The 25092-nt window shown below is 42.6% G+C and overlaps 1 protein-coding gene across 1 annotated transcript; it reads right to left on the bottom strand.

Moving 5' to 3' along the window:
- Positions 1-4650: 4650 nt before the first annotated feature.
- Positions 4651-22675, bottom strand: FKBP9 (FKBP prolyl isomerase 9). The gene is made up of 10 exons (XM_009095913.4): positions 22419-22675; positions 18445-18590; positions 17646-17835; positions 16820-16965; positions 15052-15241; positions 12811-12956; positions 11470-11656; positions 9484-9629; positions 7649-7812; positions 4651-6284 (listed from the first exon to the last, which is right to left on the bottom strand). The coding sequence occupies exons 1-10, from the start codon at positions 22673-22675 to the stop codon at positions 6102-6104; spliced, it is 1755 nt and encodes a 584-aa protein (XP_009094161.3). The 3' UTR covers positions 4651-6101.
- Between the last annotated feature and the right edge of the window lie 2417 nt (positions 22676-25092).

Genomic DNA, 25092 nt, shown 5'->3' with positions numbered 1-25092 from the left:
TTTCAGAAATTCCATCCTGCATCTGAACAGGCAGTGTTTGAGGGATGATGTCCTCCTTGTATAAAACCTACAGTCATGCAATTCCCTAGGCCTGCCATGGGCAGCCAGGAGGCCAGAGGTGGGATCCTCGAGAAGAAAACCAGTAGGACAATCAAGATGAGGATCTTGAGGACAGTGCCTTGGCTGCCTTCCATTCCAGAGGCGTGGCTCAGGCAGCAGCAGCAAACTGGAAGAGCTGAAGGCACCCTGGTAGTGCCAGGGACAGGAGGAGATGGGAGGAACAGCTGCTAAGAGCCTGTCAGCCAAAGCCAAAAGATGGGGAGAGCTTGAAGGCAGCAGTGATAGCTGCTAAGTCAGCAGTCACAGGGACTGGGTGTGAAGTTTGGCCTAGTCTCTGTGGCCTCTCTCCCTGTCTCTTCCATTTTCCTGGAGCAGGAAGGAGGGCAGGATGGTCATGGCAAAACTGAGAGAGAGGGAGCAGCCTCCCTTGTACCTGCACTACAGCTTCAGCACCACGGGCAGGACAAGCAGGGCCATGCTTCATGTGACACCTCATGGGCATCAGCATGAGCTGCCCACCCAGTGACTTGATTTGCATCACCCAGGCACAGCAAGGATTTGAGGAATGCTGCAGCATTTCCAGGGGAGCTCTGCAGACACAATTTCTTTAAGAGCTCACATTTGGGATTTTAGGCACATGCAGAACTTTACACTGGCTGGGCTAATGTTACGGTTTTGGGAGGAGGGGAGTAGGGTTAGTGAATCTTGGGTTTAGAGCTTTCTGAACAGGCAGTCATACTGGCTCTTTTGTCATAGCTGCCAAATAAAAGTCCAAAAGGCAAAGGCCTTCTGGAAAACATCAAGGTGTTTGGATGCACTGCTTACTCAACCAGCCTCTAGTTGCAAGAGTCTAATTACCAGGCATTACTACCGAAGTGTACACTGGGACAAAGTTTTCCATTTACAGGCAGTTTATCTTTGGAATACAGATAACAGCTAAAATTTAGAGAGTGTGAAGTGTAGCTGATAGTCATAGCTTCATAGCACAGATGTATCAGCAACACTCTCTGGCACTCTGACTACAGGTGTAATGGATTTCTCTGATTATCTCAGGACCAGGGAAAAGAAGGGGGGCAGTTCTGGTCTCTCTGTGGGGTGTTTCTGAGAAGGGAAGTGTCCCATGTTTTCATCAAACTTGCCTCAGGGTGCACATAAACTCATTGATTCTCCAGAATTTTTCCTCAGCCTCACTCAGCAGGTGAGCAAGCCACCACTCTTTCAGCATGATGAAGATGTTGTTCAACCCGCAATTAAAAAAACCAACAAATAAACAAACAAAACCACATAGAAGAGCATATGCAGAGTAATACAGAAAAGGACTAGGAAGCATCTTTAAAAGTAGTTACCAAAACAGATCTCCAACTACATCTTAATCTGAATTACTGAAATTAGTATTCAGCCTCCCTAGAAGCCACCCATGTCACAAGGAAATGACATGGTTTTCCAACTAATGGACATCTAAAACTGGTACAGGATTTAAGATGATCACCACCTTTCAAGCATTATGTAAGGAAAGGTTTTCCAACCTCACATCCAAGCAAGTGGACAATGAACCTTCAGTCTATAATGACAATCACTTAAAGAAAAGGATTCTTGCCCTTCCACAAAGATGCAGGTAAGTTAAGAACTCCAGCACACTTTTCTTCTATCACTAAAACCTGTTAGTCTCAGAACCTCTGTTAAAGATCTGCTAGAGCAATAAACCTTTGCTAGGACTTGAAAGCAATGCAGCCACATTGCAGTTCTTTGATAGAACCCATTTGCTGTACAAGGGGTATCTCCGTGCCAAATACTTTACTTCTTGAAATGCCATTCATACAGCTTTATAGAAAAAAGGGTTACTTATGCAATCAACCTGAAGCAGGAGGTCAGATTTTAAAAACCTGCATTGTGCTATATAGATTATCATTGTCTGTTCACCATCTCACATCCCACTGCCAGCCATAACTCTTATTTAGTATCACAGGGAAAACACAAGATACATTTTTAAATATCCTCCTCCACTTAATCAAAATCCCATTGTTTTATCACTAGACTGTTGTATAGAAAGTAGAATTTGTATTATCAGTTGCCTCTCCAAAACCAGGACCAAAATTAACTATACACCTACAGGTTAAGCCATCCTTCTCCAGCCATTCTAATTCTTGCATTTGCTATTGAGATTGTCATTTCAGTTTTAAGGAAGAAATACTGTAAGTAGTATGTCTTTCCAAATAAAATTCTAACCAGAAACATTTTTCAACCCCAAAAATGTATTTAATTTATTATTTAGTTTGGAAAGAAAGATTTGCATTTCCCAGACCATATTCCCATAGCCAAAAGAGTATATCTAAAGTTAAAAGAAAAGAACAAACAAAACTAAGTGGATTTGTTACTCTTTTTTCTTCCTCTACTCACAATATCTGTTCTGTCTGTAGTAGATGTCCAAGGTCAAGTATTTGGGACCTTTATTTAACTGAAAATTAATCCTCCTCTTAGCGGGTGCACAGCCAGCTCAAATGTCCTCCCACTGTCCAACAAATACTGATAGTGCTGAACTGAGCTAAAAACTTGCACCCCATACTAGCCAAATCTGTAATTTTCAAGTTTTAAGGAAAATCCAAATATTTTTTCCACAAAGAAAAACCTAGTATTGAAGTTCAACAACTGCAAATTCTAATTTGAGTATAATGTCTCTGTTATACTTGCACCAGATGGAGTTACACAGCAGAAAGCATTGCTATCAAATTAGGACACAAAAATCACACAGAAAATACTATTCATAAATACCTGGGTTTTTCTGGGTATGCACCCCTGTTGCTTTTCTTTTCCACTGAGCCCCTGACAATTCAGTCACCAATTGCCAGCCTTGGCTGCCAGCACCTTCTTTCCTAACAGCAGTCAGCTGCCAGCTCTGAGAATAGCAGCTGCATGTTTCATTAGAGTAGAAACAGCCTGAGTTCTGGAGAGCCCCTCGTTAGCTGAGCCCAGTTACATCTGGTTCTTAATGACCCTTGAGAGCCGTCATCTATTTTTATAAAGTAATCTCAGTTAAGTATGGTAAAAAACTATGTAGATACTAATTCTATAAATAAATAAATCCAAAATAGAGAGATTCTATAGATAATTCTAAATAGGTGAGTTTTAAATACTAGGAGATAGAGATACTAATAGATAAATTCTACATAAGCAAATCCTAAATACTAACAATAAAATGCTACTAAATAGATGAATTGTAAATAGATAGCTAGATTAATTCTAAATAGCTAGTTTCTCCTTAAAAAAAATAATTTTACACTTTGACATAGAAGAAGGTGGCCCCAAGCCTTCCTTCAAATGAGAAGCCAATAGCTGCCAAAAGAATGGAAAAGGACTGGGTCTGTATCAGTGATGGGAAATTCTGGATTTTAAGCAGTTTAGCCTAAAACAGCCAGGCAGACCTGGCCTCTGTTGGCTTTGTCTGAGCAATGCCCCATATAAACACCATTTTTTTATAGCACGTTTTTCCATATATTCTCTGATTTTCCCCAAAGCTGCATTCTTATTTCTAAAATGGCCACCTGCAGGCTAGGAGGGATGAGGTGAGGAGGCAACAAGACTTCCTCTTGAAGGAAAAACAACTTTAGATGGATCATGAGCCATGTTTGCCCAAGGAGCAATGGCATGAGAATTTCAGATGTACTTATCCTAGCCAGAGGCACTGGTAAAGTCATCCCTGCTATCCCATCACTGACAAGCACTTCCAAAAAAAACCAGCAGAGCAATTTTTGGGATCACCAATTGACAGCAGTTCAGTGCTGCTCTTTCTCCTGCATCTGCCCTGGAGGACAGCTCTGTTATCCTGGTTTACCAGGAACTCTTCGGCTTATCTCCTGGGATCCATCTGGAATGTTCCTCCATGCAGAAAACTGGGGTTCATTCACTAAGGTTTTCTCAGACAAAACATTTCAGGATACCACAGAGTATTTTGGGTTGGAAGGGACCTTAAAGACCATAGAGTTCCATCCCCCCAAAAGGAGGGGGGATATCCACAAGACAGACTTGGTTTTTTGGGGGCACATATGAGAACAGAGTAAGGAGCTGTTTCCACACTGAATTCTGCTTCTGGCAGTACTCCAATCACAACTTGCTTCCCACTCCTTCTCAGCTTTGTCAGCACACAGAAGGGACTGCATCTGAGCCACAGCAAAAAGTGAGCAACCTGCTTCCAAGTAAAGCAAAAGAGAAAAACATTCTGCTGAGAGAGCTGCTTTCACAAGATGGTAAGGAGCCATTCTGGACCCAAACATTGGAATGGAACTGCCTGTCCCTGATAGCCACAACTTCCACATCTGGTATAAAATCATCCATTAATCAATAATTCAAATATTATTCAATATTTGAATTGTTGATTAATGGATGATTTTATACCAGATGTACAATTGAATTCAATATTGTTCAATTATTCAAATCAATAATTTAAATATTATTTTCTGAACATTAACAGCAGTATTGAACATGTTCAGGGTAAGCCTGCTGTGTACAAGAGAAGAGAGCTGCAGGAAGGTAATCTGCTTCAACTAATGGTCCCAACCCACCAAAACTCCAGAAGAAGAAAAGAAATTTTAAAAGTAATAGTTGATCAATATTTTATTTAACAAAAAGATCAGTTATCCAACATTTAATGATATCAAACTCAAAAAAATATTTCACTGCACTTTTTGTAAGAACTGCATTAGAAACCAATACAAAATGTTCATATCCAACTGAAATACCAATTTTTAGAAAGAGCATCTCAGGGAGCTTACATCCCACATGTACAGATCAGGGAAAGCAAGAAACTAGACACAAAGCTTATAATGGAAACACAACTCCCTGCCCACTCCTCCTTGACAGTGTCTCACCCTATGTGTTTGTGCTCTTGGCATGCTGTGTACTGAGGGGGATCCCAGGGCCTTCCAGCAAATGGGTCTGTTTGGTGTATTTAGTACAGAGCAGCCCTGCTGCATTTGTTGAGCTAACGGGTGTGACTGCCTCAAGCACAGAATCTGAGCAGCACTCCCAGGGCTGACTTTGTGTTGAGGGCTGGGCCAGAACGTTAGCACACAAAAACAGATGGGTTTGTTTCTTGATTCTATCACTGTCTGTCTGTTTGTTTGCCACTGCAGACTGCTCTGCTGCTTAAACTCCAAGTACTTACTTCTTAATTTATCAATTCCCAAAATAGGAGACAGAAGCCCAACACAAAACCAACTGTGTCCAGTATTTATGACAGCATTTGAACCCTGTATGTTAATATTTAATGTCTAACAAAACTGTAAATAAGGTTGCAACTAGAAAGGTTTTGGAATGACTGATGGGAACACTGGCCAGCAAGAGTCAAGGTTACTAATTCAGCACAGTAAAGATGGTAGGAAACTTTTATTCCGTGAGGTAAAAACCCAACACATACACAGTATCAATTCTAGGTCCATTTAATTTAAGTCACAGCTTATGTAAATTTTGCAATGGCACAACCACGTTTCTGCAATTTGCAAATTAGATTTTCTGCTGGCAAAAATTCATGTGAGTTTGTTCATTTACTGGGAAGAGTGCTCATGCCTTCTGAAAGGAACTGGGATCAACAGCTGACAACTTTTACAGGTTATTGCTACGGGGAATATTTTGGTTCATTTTCCTACACAAATATTTCTGATACAGAAGGTTTTTTAAAACTCTTTTAAAAGCACTTGGTAGGTTTTCTCTCTACCATCCACCCAACTGACTGTGAATTGTTCAATGAGAACTCTGGATCTTTAGCATAAAAGCAGACCCCACACACACATGTGGTTCAGGCACCACCTACAGCAGGACACTCCTTACCTGTTTATACATCCCACCTTGAGGCACTTAACACTTTTTTCAGATATACCTAACAATTCCAACTGAAAATCTCTTCCTATTTTAACAGCCTACCCACATCCAGGCACAGCCAGACACAGACTATCCGAGGGCTATCCTTCCAGAACCATGCTTGCCAAAACTCCTTCTGGTACACGTTTGAACAGCAGGTCAGCTCAGGATTCTTGGGTTTTTTCTTATCTTTACAGTTCATCGTGCTCCTCTTTGGCCTCCTGATCTTTCAACTTAAATTCTTCAGGAGTAACTTTACCATTTCCATCCCGGTCTTGATTGGTGAACATATTTTTAACAATCTTCTCAAAATCAAAGCCAGGAGCTAATTTTCCCTTGCCAGTATCAACTTGAGTTTGGATGTACTCTGAAAACTAAAAGGGGGAAAAAAGGAGAAGAAAACAGCTCACAGTGAAAAGGATATTTGAAAATGAAGAGTATCCAGCATTTTACTACTTATTAGGTGTACACAGGACACTGTTACTACCCTATAAAGTTTACCACCCAAACTGGACTAATTAGAACAGACACATGAGGTTAAATCACCCTTTGCAGAGCTCAGCAGAGATTTCCTCACTCATTCCAGTGGGTTTTGGATCCATGACAAGAAAACTTCTTTTTCATAATTTAGGAGGAAGATGGGTTGGACAGCTGGACATAGGAACAGCTCTACACAGATGGAGGGCAGTAATTTTGCATGGCAATACATGAAGCTCACTGTAAAGCAGAAACCCACCTGCATCTTAGAGGGAGCAACACACAAGAATGATTGCTGATGTGGATAGCAACAGCCTCACCCTACCTCTTTCTCTAAACCAGTAAAAGCTTTTTTCTTCTCTGCAAGGACAGATGTGGAGCTAAACATAAGAGAGAAGATGAAAATGGAAGGAAAACAAAGAGGTGGAAGAAAGTGCTAGGAAAAGGGAAAACAAGAACTTGATTTTACCATATTAATTGTTAAATCCTCAAAGGCATTTCATGCTGTTCCACAGGGCCACAGCCTGCCCTGTGAGCACTGCAGGCAGCACCACTCCAGGGAGAAAAGAAGGGACAAAGAAGAAAAGACAAAACAGAAGGATAGAGAAAGGTGACAAAGAAGACTTCAGAAGAGAATAACAAAATAGAATTTGAGTTTAAAAAAAAGCAGAGGAACATCTCACAGAGGTTTATGTTACCAGAGGTGCTGTGGCAAAAGCAAGTGGCTTTCAACTGGGGAACACAATGACATCCTCACAATGCAGATTTTAAAAGCAAGCAAGGGGAAGAACTTTGCACAGCACACAATTCACAAGTGTAAGGAGTGGCCACTGGCACTGCCAGGCTCCAGAAGAGATCAGACAGTTCCTGGATACACTGCTGCAGGCTCAGCTTTGGCTCAAGAATTCACCACAAACTGCCAATTAACACTGAGACAGACACCAAGAAAGCTGATACAGCAAAGGAATGTTGGATACCAACTCTGCCTCTTACACTTATGTCCTAAGGATTTGTTGCTGACCAAGGAAACCACAACAGAAAATGATCTTATGCAGTATGACCATTCTTACAGTCCTTTTTTCTTTAACTCAAAAGCTGAATAGCCATGTTTTAGCTGATACCTTGCCTTCCTGTTCCCTTGATGAAAAACACTATTCCAGAAGAAGAAGGAAAGAAAATGAGGAAAGACTCCATCATTCAACATTGGCATTGATAGTGGTAGAAGAAAACCACTGTAGGTAATTGCATCATCTCAGCTTACCTCCTCCAAAAGAACTTCTCCATCATGATTTTGGTCTATTTCTTCAAAAAGGTTGGCAGAGACTTCCCCATTCCATACAAACATGTATCCTTCAGGCAAGCCGGACACCAATTCCAGCAGTTCAATGTCGAAAACCAATACAGCACTACCAGGCACTTCTCCTTCTGTCACAAGAAATGGCAAAGAGGGGTATTTATCCTCACTTACATTTCCTCATTTACATATTTATTTATCCTCATTTACATATTTCCTTTCAATCCACAATTAAGTTTATCTTCCTGCTCCAAAAGGCACTTCTCTAGTGTGATCCCTAGCCCATCAAATCTTCCTGATCACCAAGGGTGATCATAAAAGGAACCTTTCTTAATAAAACTTGAGGCACTGGAACAAATTGCCCACAGAAGCATGGATGCCCCATTCCTAGGAATGTTCAAGGGCAGGTTGGGATGGGGCCCTGAGCAACCTGTTCTAGTGGAAGGTGTCTGCCCATGGCAGGGGGGTTGGAACTAGCTGATCTTTAAGGTCCCTTCCAATCCAAACCATTCTATAAATCCATGATTCAAACTGCATCCTTTTTTTTTTCCTTTCAAAAACTAAACTTGTGGGAATAATCCATTTTCCTGTATCTTGCCAATACACTGTGTACCAGCGTACTGCTGTGAGACTCAACAGCTTGGGATATTACCTCAGGGAAGCCATGGAAGGAAGTTAATTTAGTGTTGAAAAAGAAAACTCAAGCTCACCTCTAATCTCATTGCAAGAGACTGCAAACAAGTAATTTCTTCAGATAGCTGGGTATATACCAACACAGTAACAAATCATACAATGTTTCAGAACGTGTATCAAATGTACACTGAACAATGGCAAATACTTATGAAGGTATTTTACACAGCAGACTTTTCATGTTATGAGGAAATTTTCAATTTATTACATAGAGCTATGCAATTATATATAATGTATAATAGATAAAATCTTGTATAAAATATTGTATATATATTAAACTCCTAATCTTTTCACAGAATATGGGTACAAGTGGAAATGCATTCTTATCTCTTAACGCAAATTAATTCTCCATTAAGCTCTGCACATGATGCCTGACAGTCTTTATAAACTACAAACTGTTCTGGAGCTATTCAAAGAACCCAGCAACTTATGCAACTGTTTCCATACACATCAGATTTTGGTGATCTTGGTGATCTCATGATAGACTCCTTCCCCTCAAACCTTTTAAGCAGCAAGACCAGAAACAACGTACCTGGACATAAACGTTCTTGTCTATATCATTCCTACTTCTATATCATTCCTTTTATTACTGCTGTCTACATCATTAAAAACTGATAAGCCTTAATGCCCTAAAGCTGCCTCCAAATGTATTTGTGTTGGAGTTTTAACTGCACCAATACACTGTTTCACATCTTACACTCAGTTTATCTATCTTCTGGATTTCCTAACATATTAGGGCTCACCAGTCCCCTACGGCTCTGTCTCCTGAATAACCCAGCAGTCCAAACACAAGCACCCAACTCCCTGTCACGGAAAACAGTGTTTGCATCCCTCTGCAACACCAGACTGCCTGGAGCTTTCTGTTCTGACAAAGCAACATTACTAGGGGCACGTGCTCCCTTTTTGTACTCTCATGGTCTTTCTGTTGGCCACAGCAACAACATGACTTGAAATGCAACACAGACAGCATGCCCACTGGGCAACAGGGAGGAGGGGGAGTGCCTAAAATAAGGACATGAAAAACCTCTAAAAAAACCCCATTCAGGCAGCTAATAAAACATGCATGTCTGTGTTTCAGTCACTCTAGAGATGCCAAGTGGATGTGCACTCACCAACTCCATCTTCTCCATAACCGAGGTGAGGTGGGATAACGACTGTCCGTCGTTCCCCAACACACATGTCCTGAAGGCCCATGTCCATCCCCAACACCACCTGACCAGATCCCAGAACTATGTTGTAGGTCTTGCCAAGGCTGTGTCTGGAAAGGAAGTAAAAATGAAAAAAAAAAGAAAAACATCAACTTAAAAGAATTCTGTTATTCAGAATTACCACAGAAATAGCACTTTCTAGTAGTGTCCTGTCATTGCCAAAAGTTAACTTAATGCTTTATTCTACCAGTTATCTGAAATTGTTCTCAAGTAACAGCTAGCACCAAACAGACAAGTCTCTGCTGCTGACATGTCCTCTGGCACTAAAATTATAGGCTTCTAGGATGAAATCCAATTAAAATCACTAATCGTGCCAATTACAACCCCAAGGTATTTTATCTTGAAATAAGGCCTTTTGCCTTTCACATGTTTTTAACTGTTGTAATTGGACTTCTCAGCAGATGTAAGAATTCCAGATGTACATTCATCCCAGGACCACCAACTCGATATAGGGATCTGAATGCATTCTCATGGATCAGCCATCTCTTTAACGTAATCAGTCACTATAATATAGTAGCTATTAACACGAATAACTACTACTACTGCAATTTAACCATATTAAATTTTGAATTATACCTTGCTGCCCATGGCTCATTTCTAAAATTAGAAAATATCACCAGTTAAAAGCCCAAAAGTCAAACATATACTGTGATTCTAAAGGCAGAGTGTGCAGCATTAAGGCTCTTTATTCTATCGGTTGCCTTTCTTTGGTTATTTGGCTTGGCTGTGCCTCTGCAGGACATGCTTGTACAACAGAGCATTATTTGGAAAGAAAACAATTCAGTGGCTAAGAGGTCAACCTTAAAATTAGGAGCACATGATTCATGATCTTTCGTTCTCTACAAACTGCTGTAAGATGGTCTCGACATCCCTTGGTTCCTGCTACAAAATGGAAATTGAGCATTCCTGACATACAAACTGTTTTGAATCCAAACACATCACTTGTATACATCCTTGCCTACAGCGTTGCACCACGTGCTCCAAATTAAGGCAGCTTTTCAGCTCTGCAAGCTATTGTGTACACTGTGAAACTTATGAGCTACTTCCTGTGTTAATTATAACCTGGTTAAAAATAGCTTTTCCCAACTTCCCTTCCAAAAATTAAAATACTGTTTGGATGACTTGCACTATTCAAAAGATTAAGGCAAAAAGAAAGGGAAGCTAACAGAAATACTCTTGTAGCTGTTTGCCAGGCTCACTTCAGTGCTACAGGAGACAGACTGGAGCAATCTTTTGCTTCCCTCATAAATCTACTGCCAAGAGAGAGGAGGAAAAGGCATAATATTCTCATAGTTACAATCAAGGCCTCTGATAGTTTCTCCATGCTGATACTTAAAGCCACAGTACAATACAGGAGCAGCAATGTGTGCTACAGACATGACAGGTGAGCATTTACTGTAAACCACACTCAAGGTATCTTTAACAAGACCACAACAAGTAGCCCTACCAGACCTCTCTCAGGAGCACTGAATCAGTACAGAGCACAAATCCTACCCATGAAACTGAATAAACCTGGACAGTTTACTCATGGTGAGACCTGTATTGCCCTGGCATGACTCAGCCAGACACCTGAACTGGCCCATTTAAACAGAATGCCACGCAACAAGTTTCATCACTCCACACATACTGTTTATGTTCTTCTCCAACACACTCCTACATCCTTTTTGTTCTTGGTTCTCTCATTATGCTATGACAGATTGTCTTTAAATTCTCCTCCTCCTATGCACCTTTGGCAGGCAGCCATCCAGAGAAAAATACATTCAACATAAATATTCAGTTTAAAAAAAGAAATTAATTCTTTATTCCCTGCTAGCTTACTTTGCAGGGAATTCATTCTTGCCTTCACTGCTGCTGGGAGTATTCTCCTCACCAGGTCACTCAGATACCTACGTGGAGTCCAGCAGGGTTCCATCCAGGAGTGAAGCATTGTAGTGGTATTTCAGGTAATCCCCCTTCTTGCTCAGCACAGTGCAGTTGGAAGGTTTGTGGTGAACAGTGATGCTGACCGAATCCGAGGGGTTGTGGAAGTCCACCACGTGGATATCAAAGACCAGCACTGCAGATCCTGGAATCTTTCCTAAACAGGAAGCACATTAGACAAATAGAGAAAGAAATGGTACCCAAACAGGCAGATGATGTCCAGGTACTGCACCCTGTAGGAATATGCATTCCTGCTGTGCCTGCTAGTGAGTCATTTTGCTCTTCCCATTCAGAATTAAAGGATGTGACAGATGCAAGCGGCATCCAGTGGAAAAGTACTAAGCATGCACTCAGTTCAATAGGGAAGGAAAAACTTTTGTTACCCTGATTTTTAAAATTATGCACAAATGAAGCTATAACCATTTCCTCTGACTATCCTAAATAATTCATTTGTGCTTCATGTACCAATTCAATATTGATCATCAAAATTCTCAATAACTTCTCATGCTTCAAGAAATGTCATTATATGTAAAAGGTTACAGCTCCTTTAAACATCCTAAAAGCAGGCAACTTCTTTCCCCTCTTCCCAGGATTATGTGCATTACCAGGATTAACAAAACACATCCAGGCCTAGGATTGGGGTTTGTCAGTAAAGGAGTCTAAATCTGCAGCACAGAGCTTGCATTCTCAGAAGAAAGGCTTTTTTTCTAAACAACTTATCCAAGTAACATCCCAGGAGGCACTTCTTGAAACACCAGCCACAACACTGTGATCAGCTAGAAGGGTTATCACATTCAGCCTCTCCCAGCAATCTGTTTAGATAGCAATGAGTTTTCCCAAAGAAATGTTAATTGTATGTTACACATACACGGTTACTTCACTATTGTTACATGCATCCACCATTTACAGAGGTGGCTTAGAAGTCCACAAAACCTGTGGCTGTGGAAGGAATGGGGAAGAAAACTTTGCATGATGAACTCCCTCAGGATAGAGAGTTTAAGACATGCAGGAAGGAAGATCGCACACTGCAGAGCTCCTGGCATCCAAGTACCAGTCTGCCCGAAACACCAATTATCCAAATGAGTTAAGGCTACCAGTTACAGGTGAGATTGTTCTGTATTTTATTGTCCTACCTATTTACCGAGTCAAAATAATCCTGCAAATTCTGGATGTGGTCTTGTCAGTTTGATGTCCACAAAATAATGAACTAATTCGTAAGCCTTTCAAATGCCAGAAAAATGAAAATACACGCATATTGACTAAGCAATAAAGGTTTAACTACAGAAGACTTGAATGCAAAGCCAAGCTCACCTCTCCCTTCTTCTCCATATCCAAGATGAGGGGGGATTATTATTCTTCTTTTTTCACCAGTGCAGACACCTAGCAAACCTTCATCCATTCCAGCAATCACATAACCTTTCCCAACATAGGTGTCATATGTACGGTTTCGGGAATAACTAAGGAAAATATTTGAAATATTTGCATTTCAGCAGTGTCAGGTGTACTCAAGAGAACATGGGCTCTTGCAATAGCTCTGCAACACAATTCTTAAACCAGTTAAGGTCAAACACACAGTCATTAACCAGCACCAAGGAGGCACAAAGGAACTATATTCCATGAATCCAGGCCACCAGGTTTCATCAGTCACTGACACACGGGTCACTGATTACCCAGCAGTGAGACCTTGGCTAGTGAACAGCCAGCAAATCTGCAAATTCATTTCTACTGTATCTAGAAAGAAAAATCACACTCATTTATGTCTTTCAAATTAAACAGAAATCAGGTTTTGACAAGAAACTGAAAAAAAATGGTTTACTCCTTTAAAATTTCCTCTGCCCTGACACTACTTTAATAAGCACTTATCAACTAGCTATGGTTGATAAATGCTTCATTTTCATGAGACAACCTGCAGACTGCCTCATTTTGCAACCACAGCTATGTAGTTCGACTACCTGAAGGAGCAGGTGGGATAAATAGGTTCTCCTGGGATGCTCAACATTAAAATGAGTCATGACAACAAAACCATATCAACACTTAAGCCAGCCACTTAACACACAGGCTGAAGGACCTGCTTCAACACCTCATGACAGAATAAAACAAGGCTACAACAAAAATGAGGTTTCTTACATGGCCATGACTGTTTTCTGCCTTTCTTCAAGGCATGTTACACAAAGGCACAGCCCAAGAGGGAGAAAGCAGTAAGGTTTTAATTCATCTTTACAAGGGAGCTCTAGGAAAGAACTAAACCAGTACAAGACCAGGTCCTGTTGTAATTCTGAGGTTTATTCAACTGCTCTAAGTCCAGACAGCCTTGGCTTAGCTGCCCAGGGCAGTTCTGCAGCTGAATATTTCAGAGTAAAAAGGCAAAGGAAAATATTATTAGAGCTCTCAACCCCAGCCATTCACAGAGCTTTTGGCATGTTCCCTGTACCAGTGAGAAACTTTGTCCTGGATAGCTCCAGGGTTTTCAATACCTATTGTTAGCTGCTCTATTTCTTCGTCTATGAATTCTGCAGGAGATCAGGAAACCATGTTTTAGTGAACAAGCTAACAACTCTCAGCACTTCAGAATGATGTAGAGGCTGGTGTCTACAAAGCATTTATTACTATTTCTTGACAGCAACCCTCATATAAATACTACAGCTATTTTCAAAAATTGCTTAGTTACTATGGAAGATACTCATATCTCAAAAAAGAGAAATAGGCACAATGTGGATAAGCTTTGAGATATTAACTTAAAAGCTTTCACAAATTGTAAATCAAGGTCTACAGAGATGGCTGCTGCAGTAGTGCTACACATTCTTCTCTGAGCTTATTTTGTAAAACAATTTACATTGGCTCACTCTCACCTCCTTTTAGCCAGCTGTTCTGAAAGTGGAGTGGGATATTAAAGCACTGTTCCACTAAAAGCAACCAAAGTCACAGAAATCTACAAGGGTATTATTCATATGATTCTGTACACGACGCTCATGTTCCCATAGAACTTTGAACTTACTGTCACAGTAACCCCTCTTCCTTTATCACAGAAAACCCCTCTGACTGAATTCTGAAATCCCATAATTCAGTCTTGAAAGACACACAATGCAAAATGCAAACAATTTCCAAGTATAAATATGACAAACCTCACACTAGCCACTAGCAAGCTGACTCACAATTCCAAGTATAAATATGATAAACTAGCCACTAGCACACTGACTCACAATTCTCAGGACATAAAATGGAATCATAATAACTTTCTCTCTCTTCCGTGGTATTAGCTGTTTGGCAGATAAACCCTATGGGGCAGAGTCTTCAGGCTTGTGTGCCTAAAGCACTTGTCTTCACTGGGTGGGCCACTACCCCTAGATGGCGTCTGTGACAATGACATGGTACATAAGAGCTCTTTTCCTTCCCATATGGAAAAGTTTTCTATGAGTCTTCTAAAAAGACTCCAAGTCCACTTAAAATTTTCAAAAAGGAAGGGAAAGCAAAGAACTGTGTTTAAGCACATTATGGATACAAGAGAGCAGTCAAACTGGAAATGCAGTCTGTAGGGTTGAATGTTTTGGTTACCTGGAATCAAATAATGTGCCATCCAAAAGTGTGCCGTTGTAATGGTATCGCAGAAAGTCTCCTGTCTGGCTTCTCCGCTCACAAGATTCAGGCACGAGCTGGTTCTCAATAGCAATACCATCCTTGGGGTTATGCAGATCCAGCAAAACCACATCAAACACAAGGGAAGCTTGGCCAGGGATCTCCTTACCTACAAAAGTGTTAAAGCAGAAAATTGGTAAGGAACAGCAGGTGTTCTAGCAGAAGCTTAAACATGTTTGTTGAAGAAAAGTAATGTACTGCCAAATATCAAGCACCTCCACTTCCAAAATAAATCAGAATCATAGATTATTTGAGTTGGAAGGGACTCACTACAATTATCAGTCCAACTCCTGGCCCTGTACAGGGCACCCCAAGAGTCACACCATGGGCCTGAGAGCATTGCCCAAACATTTCTTGAATTCTGTCAGGCTCAGTGCTGTGACCACTTCCCTGGGGAGCCTGTTCCAGTGCCCAGCCACTCTCTGAGTGAGGAACCTCTTCCTAATATCCAATCTAAACCTCTTCTGACACAACTTCAGAGGTCCCGTCACTTGTCACCAGAGATCAGTGCCTACCCTCCTCTTCCCCTCATGGGGAAGCTGCAGACTGCAGTGAGGTCTCCCCTCAGTCTTCTCCAGGATGAACAGACCAAGTGACCTCAACTGCTTTTTGCACAGCTTCCCCTCAAGCCCCTTTATCATCATCACTGCTCTCCTTTGGACCCTCTCCAATACCTTAATGTCTTTCTTATATTCTAGGACCCCAAACTGCCCCCAGCACTTGAGGTGAGGCCACCCCAGTGCAGAGCAGAGCAGAACAGGACAATCCCCTCCACTGCCCGGCTGGCCATGCTGTGCCTGACTCCCCCCAGGTTGGTCCTCCTGGCTGCCAGGGCACTGCTGACTTTTGATGAACTTGCTATTGACCAGGAGCCACAGGTGCCTTCCCATGGTGCTGCTCTCCAGCCTCTCATTGCCCAGTCTGTGCACACAACCAGGGCTGCCCCATTCCAGGTGCAGAATCCAGTTTGTTTAATTTAATATGGCTGGTGATTGCCCAGTCCTCTAATTTATCCAGGTCTCTCTGCAAATTTGCTTCTAGTCAGTCTTTTTTTGGTTCGGGTTTTTTTTTCACTGAATTCTCCAACTGAACAATTTCCTTCTATTCCCAGAGTGATGGCACTGCCTCACTGAAAACAAAGACCTCTTCAGCCTCACAGTTAATGGTAATGAAGTCATGGAAGGGGTATGGAACCTCATACATCACAAACACATCCTTAAATACCAGAGCAGAGAAAGAATATAAAGTAAAGTCACAAACTACACCTAAAAGCCCCATTATTTAACATGGGGACGTCTAAGTATGATCTGCAGGCAGCACTGTCTCACAAGACAATCTATTTCATAGTTATCACTAGAGCATTTGTTAAAAAAAAAACTGCAATTAAAAATACATTTAACATTTTTTCTCACAATTTTTCTGCTTTCTGTGGCAGTCTGAAAGGATTATACAGTCACCTGTCTTCAAGTGTTTGGGGCCACTAGACAATCACAGATTATACTCCCTGACTGAAATAAAATTTTAGTATATAAATACTACATTTGTATTAACAACATGTCTGTTAAGTAGTCTCTCTGAACAGGGTAATAATGCTGCCCATAAATTTAAAACACAGAAAGTTTGTTTTAAAATATGCATGACTTGGGATTGAAAAAAAAAGAGGAACAACCAAAGGAATAACTTTTACCATCTCCATCCTCTCCATACGCCAGGAAAGGTGGTATGGTGATAATGCGCTTCTCCCCTACGCACATTCCCAAGAGACCCTGGTCCATACCAGGAATCAGCCATCCAATCCCCACATAGGTATCATAAGTTCGCATCCGATTATGGCTAAACATGAGAAAGAAAAAAATAATCACAACCAAATGTCAGACTGGCACAGGAAAAAATGATATTAACCTTTAAATCCACATACTCTGCACAGGGTAGCTCACAACTTGCTAGTCCAAAAGTATCAGTCCTTCATTTGCCAAGGGCTGGCTGGGAAGTTTTCTAGAGTGCTTAGCTGTCTCAGGAACCTCACAGAGGCTTTGGAAAGTGGCTCTCAGGCAGCTATTACTAAAGCATCATTTTCCACTGGGTTCTAATGAAGCACAGATGCTGTACACATAAAATCTCAGTAAGAAAGTGTTAGTGGCTCACTTTCACTGAAAACCCTGCTAAGTTTACAAAACTTGTATCTAATCTGAACAGCTGTACTGCTTATAGAGACTTTTAACTGACTTCAATAAATAGTAATATACATAGCGGGAACAAAATTTAAAATTTAAAAAAGCATCTGCATTGGCAATGCCCATGAAGAAATAATGGACAGTTTTATTGGTTCGAGTCAGTACTGCTATCCTATAATCCCTGAAAAAATTGCTAACACACATCCAATGCCAGATGTCATTTCCTGTGTTTCTGGGCAGTTAGCATTAATTGTTACACAGGTAAAAGGGGAGCAAATGATGGTGAGATACCTATTAAAAACACAAAGACACAAAAAGACACACAACCCAGCTGCATACCTTGAATCAAACAGGGTCCCATCCAAGAATGTTCCATTGTAATGGTACCGTACAAAGTCAGACACCTGCACTGTCCGAGGACACTTCTCAGGTTTGAAGTAAGTCTGAACCTGCACTTCGTCCTCCGAGTTCCACAGATCTATCAGGAGCACGTCAAAATGGAGCACAGCATTGGGGGGTATCACACCAGCTGCAAAAGTAAAACAACACACATGGTTTTCTTTCCCTTTTTACACAAGGTATCAGCAAAAAGGAACCAATCCATGCATACCCTAAAAAAGCTGCATAATGCACACCTTATCTCCTGTTGTGCTTACAACTCCTTGGCCCCTTGCCACTGCTGCAGCTATTTATGGGGGAAAGAAATCTGGCAAGATGAACTCTTATTACAGCTGCCCATCAGGCAAACTATCTTGAGTTAGCATTTGTTGCCACTCTGAGGCTGTAGAACAAAGATACTTTTGGAACTGACAAGACTTGTGCAGCACTGCAACGCCAAAACATAATTTTGGTTTAATTAAGTATTTAACAGGGAGGTAGATATAAATAAATAGTGAACTTTCATAGCAAAAGTGAAGGACCTGAAAGTCTTCTGCAGCAAACAGCTCTCCTTCGGCATGCAGAGGGAGTCTGGAGAGATTCCCTTAGGCTATAGACTTAACAAACATCTCTGAAGAACACAGGTGATAACCTCCCAGAAATTCACTACTTGCAGTTCCTATCCTTCCCTTCTGTGGCTCCGTTTCCTCTCTGCTCTGTTGAATCCCCTACCCAAGCAGCTGGCCCGTGCTCTACTTACGGACGCCTTCACTTCCATAGGCAAGCTTAGGGGGAATCTTCACAAACCGGCGCTCATTCACACACATGCCCACCAGAGCTTGGTCCATCCCAGCAATAAGCTGACCTTTGCCCACAAACACATTGAACGTGGATCCCCTGTCATAGCTGAAGGGGGGAAAGCAGGCAAAAATGTTAGTGGCTCATTTGTACCCCCTTCCACTGTTTGGATTTTTGTTTTTGAGAGAGATGGAGTTAACTGCACCTTGTCTCCCTCTTGCCCTGTTAGCATAGCTTTACCACTCCTAAAGGATCAGCTCCTAAAGGAGCTTCTAAAGGGCAAATCCAAGGTGTTCCTGAGACTTCAACACAGTTCTCCTTCTGTTCACTGCTCATCACCTATCTGAAACACATTCTAGCAGAGTGCAATGTGTACTACAGGCACATGAAGGCCAGAACTACATACAGCTAACTGGCACACTAACATTAAAAGCAGCACTTGAAACTTAGGGAAGAAAAGGAAAAATTAAACACTGTTATGAGATATGAAAGGATAACTGCTCCCACGGTAGGATCTTGGCATATTGATTTCAGTCAGTAACATAACAAAAATATTATATAAGACCTAAAAGCTTTACAATGCGAAACATCACACTTCCAGTCTCTGTGGGAGAAAGGGAGAGAGAAAAGATGCCTTCTAAGTAGTAGCTGTGAGGTTTGCCAAAAGGTTGTTTATTTTCTCCTCGATTTTCACAGCATTCATTTAAAGCACAGAGACATGTTTTAAACGGCAGGTTTGCCAGACCAAGAATCAAGAAACAAATTATTCTCCACTGTGATAATACATGAATATTCAAAAGCTAAAAGAAACGATGCTTAAATGACTCCGTTTTCCAGAGAGGATGGAGAACAGCGGTGTTACCTCAGCAGAATACTGTATTACATGGTTCATTCGGCCACCTTAAATCTGTACAATGACCCCACTTTGATGTGCCTGATTTACTGCTATTGAACCTCTTGAAGCAATATAAAAACACAGATCAAGAAGCATCTCAAAAACTTCATGCCTATTTTTAAACTTTTACCACTTCCATTTTCCCATATCCCTTTTATAATTTCAAGGACTTTTTTTTAATATAGATATAGATATAGATATAGATATAGATATAGATATAGATATAGATATAGATATAGATATAGATATAGATATAGATATAGATATAGATATAGATATAGATATAGATATAGATATAAAGTCAGACTGGGGGGGAGGGAAAAAAAAAATACTTGTGTCTTTTGCCTTTTGCATGCTAAAATTTTGGAAAGCAGCCAGTAGCAAGACATCCCTAGGGAAATGATGTCAAACTTTCCTTCCAAGACTGTACACATCACTTCCACAACATACTGAGCCTCCTAACAGTCCCACAGCCTTGACTCTCTCAGATATTTTACTGAGTGAACTCTCTGTTTGCTGCATCTTTTTTTTTTCCTTCTGACAAACATTTCTCTTAAAGTAGACAACCCTCTATTACTGAGCATTCACTTTCAGTTGCAGTAATATTCCCACTCCCAGTAAAGGATGGAAAATATTTAAATTAGGCCCTGACAAATTCTATTATACACACAAAACCATAATTTAGATGTTAAGACTGGTAATATAATAGGTTCTAAGAAACCCTCCAAAATGGTATTTTGTAGCAATTGACAAAGCTTGGCAATACATCTGGGATGAACTTAGAACAGAAGAGCTTTCTTTTTAGTAAAATAAATGTACAATTAAGAGAACATTGATGCAAAGCAGAGAACTGAACAAAGCACTGATCAGACTGTGCAGCTTTGCAGGACTGACTTTGCAGATTCCTTAAAACCAAGGAAAATTTATTTCTATCAGTGGAATTGACCAAATTAATAGTACATGACTAGGCAACTAAATTCTGACTTTTAAAAGCAAATCATTTTATGGCCATTGAAATAAAAACTGCCAATGCTGAGGAAAAAAAAAAAAAAAACTAATGACAATAATATGGTAATTTATGTAATGCAGTCATGATTAATAAGACTTTGTCAACAGCCTGGTAACTTGAGGAGCAGTATTGCTACCTGCTCCTTGGAAATACAGAAAATTAATTTTAAAACTCAAGAATATTTTCAAGAGCTGAAGAAGGAACAAAGCAAAACTGCCCTTAGGTCAACATCTAGAGTATTTTCTAGACTGATTTCATAGTAGTGTTCAATTAAAATGATGCTGCTAAGCATGCTCATAAACTTTAAAAAAAAAAAGCAAGAAAGCAAACAAAAACAGGTAAGAAAAAGGGCTTGTTTTTATATAAATTGACTAAATCTCTTTCACTTATAGGTAGGTAACACCAAAGATTTTAGAACAAACACTCCAGAATATTTCTTGCATTAACCCACAGAAGACAAAATCCTCCTATTTTTCCATGTCTGAACATGATTAAACACTGTCATCAGCCTTAAAAAAAACCATAGTAAATAACAAAAGTGTACATCAACATGAGCTGCCATCTAGAAAAATATCCCAAGCTGAACAAACCTGATATTTTGCACCCATCTGAAATGAAGGCAGACACAAAAATATTCAAGTTGGACTAGACTATCACCATTACTACTTATTTACTAATATTTAGAGGATCCAATGAGATAATGCTGTACAGTTCTGCCTGCCCAATCTGTTACTGTCCCAATGAATTCAGAACGAAATGACAAGGAACTAAAATGAGAGCCAGCACCTGGGCAGCCCCTCCAGGTGCCCTGCCTCAATGCACAAGTAGCAATCAGAAACACATTTCTGAACACGTGGCCAGTTTTCCCATTGTCACGTATTTATAAAATAAGCCGCGAGGATGCTGCCTTTGTGTGTCTTCACATCCACAGCTAAGACTTATGTTCCAAGCCCGTCAGTTGCCAATGGATCCACTGTCTGCACTGAGCCTTTTCACAGAAACTGCACCAACACCAGCTGAAGTGCCAGCTATCGCATCCCACATTTTAGTCAGAGAAGTGCTGGTTGCATGGCACTACTGGCATAGTAACTACAGACAGCTCCGGAGGGAGAACTGAGCTTTGAAGGACAGTTATTTCCCTAAGGCTGTAGATTTTCCTTGAAGCACAAGGGAGATTACCAGGATTACCGAAAATACATTTTGCTTTATCTTTCTAAATAATACTTTGATCAGCAGCAATGAATGAAGAAAAAACAAATAAGCTGGCAGCAGTAGCAGCATCCTTCACAATCTCCTGATCCCACTATTTAGGCTTCCTGATCCCAAAATAACAGCAGGAAAGCAGCCAGGCACTTCACTGTACATAGGTCACATTTATTCAAGGATAAAGTATCCAAGAAATTCTATGTAAGTACAGCCTGATAATTCCTATATTTCCGGCAAGGATAATGATTCAGAACCAATCGTATTCGAGTAGGTTGGAGCGTGGAGAAGACATAGGAAATGTACAGAATGAATCGGGCAGGAAATCACTACTGTGAGAGATTGTGGTACCATATACACTCCTGTTTACCGGGCTAAGGTTAGCTGAATAACCTCACGGTCTTCACTCTTAGAGCAGAAAAGCTCCATTCAGCGCCTTGGAGAAGCAGCTGAAAGAACGTGGTAGGAATCCATGAGGGCAAGCAAACGACTGCGGACTGGACCCAGCCACCACAGAGGTCTTGCCCCATGTCCCCAGCGGTCACATCCCAGCTCTCTGCCCTTCATATTTCAAAGGCATCTTCCCATGGTGATCTGTAGGTCCCACATGAACGACATTGCCCATCCTGCCGCTGACCTGCTTCCAACTGGTCACTCCAAAAGCGCCCACGGGGCACTGCTGAGAAAAGCAGAGGAACCCGAACGGAACCTCCACCCAGCGCCACAATCTCGGCACATCCACAAAAAACCACCCTCGTGGGGGACAGCACCTCTTGCTCCCCTCCTCTCCCTCCCACAGTGCCCAACCAAAGGCGGGCTTGTGCCAGACCTGGAGTCGAAGCGGGTGCCGTCGGGGAAGGCGCCGAGGTAGTGGTAGCGCACGAAGTCTCCGGGGCGCACGGCCCGCGGGCAGCTCTCGGGCACGAAGCGCCGCTCGACGCCGAGCTCGGTGCCGTCCGGAGTGATTTCGGCGGCGGGCACCGGCGGCGCCTGGCAGGCCGCCCAGCTCTCCAGCAGCGCCGGCAGCAGCAGCAGCAGCGACCCGCAGCCCGGGCCCCGCCGCCGCACGGCCGCCGGCCCCGCCATGGAGCGCAGGGAGCGGGGCAGCCGCAGGGCGCGCTCGGCGGGGAGGGGAGGAAGGAAGGATGGAGGGAAGGGAGGGAATGGAGGGAAGGAAAAGAAGGAAGGGGAGAAAGCCGCCCGCCCCGGCCCGCCCGCTCCTCCTCCTCCTCCCACCGCTGCAAACTTGCAAACGTGGATGAAGCGCTCCCACCCGGGACGGGGAGGAGCAGCCCCGGCGCCGGCTCCCCCCGCCCGCCTCGGAGCTGCGCAGCCCAGAGCGCAGCGGTGGCACCGCCGCCCCCGCCCCTCTCCCTCCCCGGGCCGGAGGTGCGACGTGGCGCTGCCCCCGGCCGCCCTCCCGGCGCTCCTTCTCTTCCGAAGGTAGCACGGGAGACCGGCCGACCCCGAGAGTCGTAAACACGCAGACACAACCCCGCCATTTCCCGCAGATTTCTCGCAGCTCTTGGGAGCGAGGCTGCTGGACCCTGAGAGGTACCGAAAACACAGCAACTGACACCCTGCAAAAGGGGTTTTGTCACTCCACTTGGATACGTAGTCGTGCACGACTTCGAGTATTTGCAAGCTTAAAGTCCGATCGCAAATATTCAGTTGCAGATCAAGCTCTCAAAGATACGGGGCTGTGTTGGAAAATGCGTATTGATGCACACCAGAGCTGTCACAGGGATTTGCAACTCCCTGGAGGGCGACCTTTCCAAATGACACAGAGAAAAGACAGACTCACAGAACGATTTGGGTTGGAAGGGACTTCAAAGATCATCTAGTTAAAATCCCCTAACATGGGCAGGGATATATTTCACTAGAACAGGCTTCTTTGAGCCCCAATAAACCTGGCCTTGAACACTTTCAGGGATGAATCATCCACAACTTCTCTGGGCAACCTGTGCCAGTGCCTCATCACCTTCACAGTAAAGAATTTCTTCCTAATATCTAATCTAAACCTACTCTCTTTCAATTTGAATCCATTCCCCCTTGTAAATAGTTCTTCTCCATCTTTCTTGTGGGTTCCCTTCAGATGCTGCAAGCCTTCAATTAGGTCACCCTGAAGCCTTCTCTTTTCCAGGATGAACAATCCCAATTCCCTCAGCCTTTCCTCATAGAAGAGCTGCTTCATCCCTCTAATTGTCTTGGTGGCCTCCTCTGGACTCGCTCCAATAGTTCCATGTCCTTCCTGTGCTGGGACCCCAGAGCTGGATGCAGCACTACAGAGGGGGGTCTCATCAGAGCAGAGGAGAGGGACAGAATCCCTTCCTTACTTTCCTGGTCACACTGCTCTGGATGCAGCCCAGGTCACATTTGGCCTTCTGGGCTGCAGATGCACATTGCTGGGTCGTGTCCAGCTCCCCAAAGTCCTTCTCCCCAGGGCTGTTCTCCATCCGTTCATCCCCTAGCCTGTGCTGATACCAGGGGTTGCCCTAACCCTGGTGCAGCACCTTGCACTTGGTCTGGTTAAAATTCATGAGATTCTCATGGGCCCACTTCTCCAGCCTGTGTAGGTTCCTCTGGATGGCATCCCATCCTTTGAGTGTGTCAACCACAACCCTCAGCTTGGGGTCATCTGCAAATTTGCTGAGGGAGCACTTATCACTCCACTAATGTCCTTAATGAAGATATTAAATAGCATTTGGTCCCAGTACAGACCTCAGAGGGATACCACTTGTCACTGATGTCCATTGGGACTCCAAGCCATTGACCAGATGGGACCATCCAACTACTTACTAATCTATCATCTCTCTCCACTCTAGAGAGAATGATGTTCTGAGAGACCATGTGAAAGGCTTTACAGCAGTCCAGATACACAACACCCATAGCCCTCACCTTGTCCACTGCTGTAGTCACTCCATCACAGGAGGCCACGGGATTGGTCAGGTGAGACCTGCCCCTGGTGAAGCAGTGCTGGCTGTCCTGAATCATCTCCCTGTCTCCCACATGCCCACTGCAGCTTCTAGAAGGATCTGTTCCATGTTCTTCCCAGGCACAGAGGGGAGGCTGACAGGTCCATACTTCTAAGGGTCCTCCTTTCTACTCTTTTTAAAGAGGTCACTTGGGACTTCGTGGGCTGGCATGACTATTCAAATATCATGGAGAGTGGCTTGGCAACTATATCAGGCAATTCCCTCAGTATTCTGGGATGCATCTTATCAGGCCCCATAGACTGATATACATTCAGGTTCTTCATGTGGTCATGGCCCTGACCTGACAAGCACCCAGTAAGACACAGCATCTGAAAGGAATCACCATCCCAGTGTTCAGGGATGAGATGAGAGGGGAAGGCAATCCCCTTCCCCACTCATCTCATCTTTAACAGGCCGATGAGGAGGAACTTGTGTTTTTTCTCTGTTACTGTAACTGGTGTCAGTGAAGAAGGATGGGAAAGCTAAGCATCTGCATGTAAAGCACCAACCTCAAGTAAGATTAAGTAA

The sequence above is a fragment of the Serinus canaria genome, chromosome 2 (assembly GCF_022539315.1).
Source record: "Serinus canaria isolate serCan28SL12 chromosome 2, serCan2020, whole genome shotgun sequence".
Taxonomy (NCBI): Eukaryota; Metazoa; Chordata; class Aves; order Passeriformes; family Fringillidae; genus Serinus; species Serinus canaria.
The sequence above is the reverse complement of the archived record's forward strand: the minus strand, read 5'-3'. Positions and strand labels throughout refer to the sequence as shown.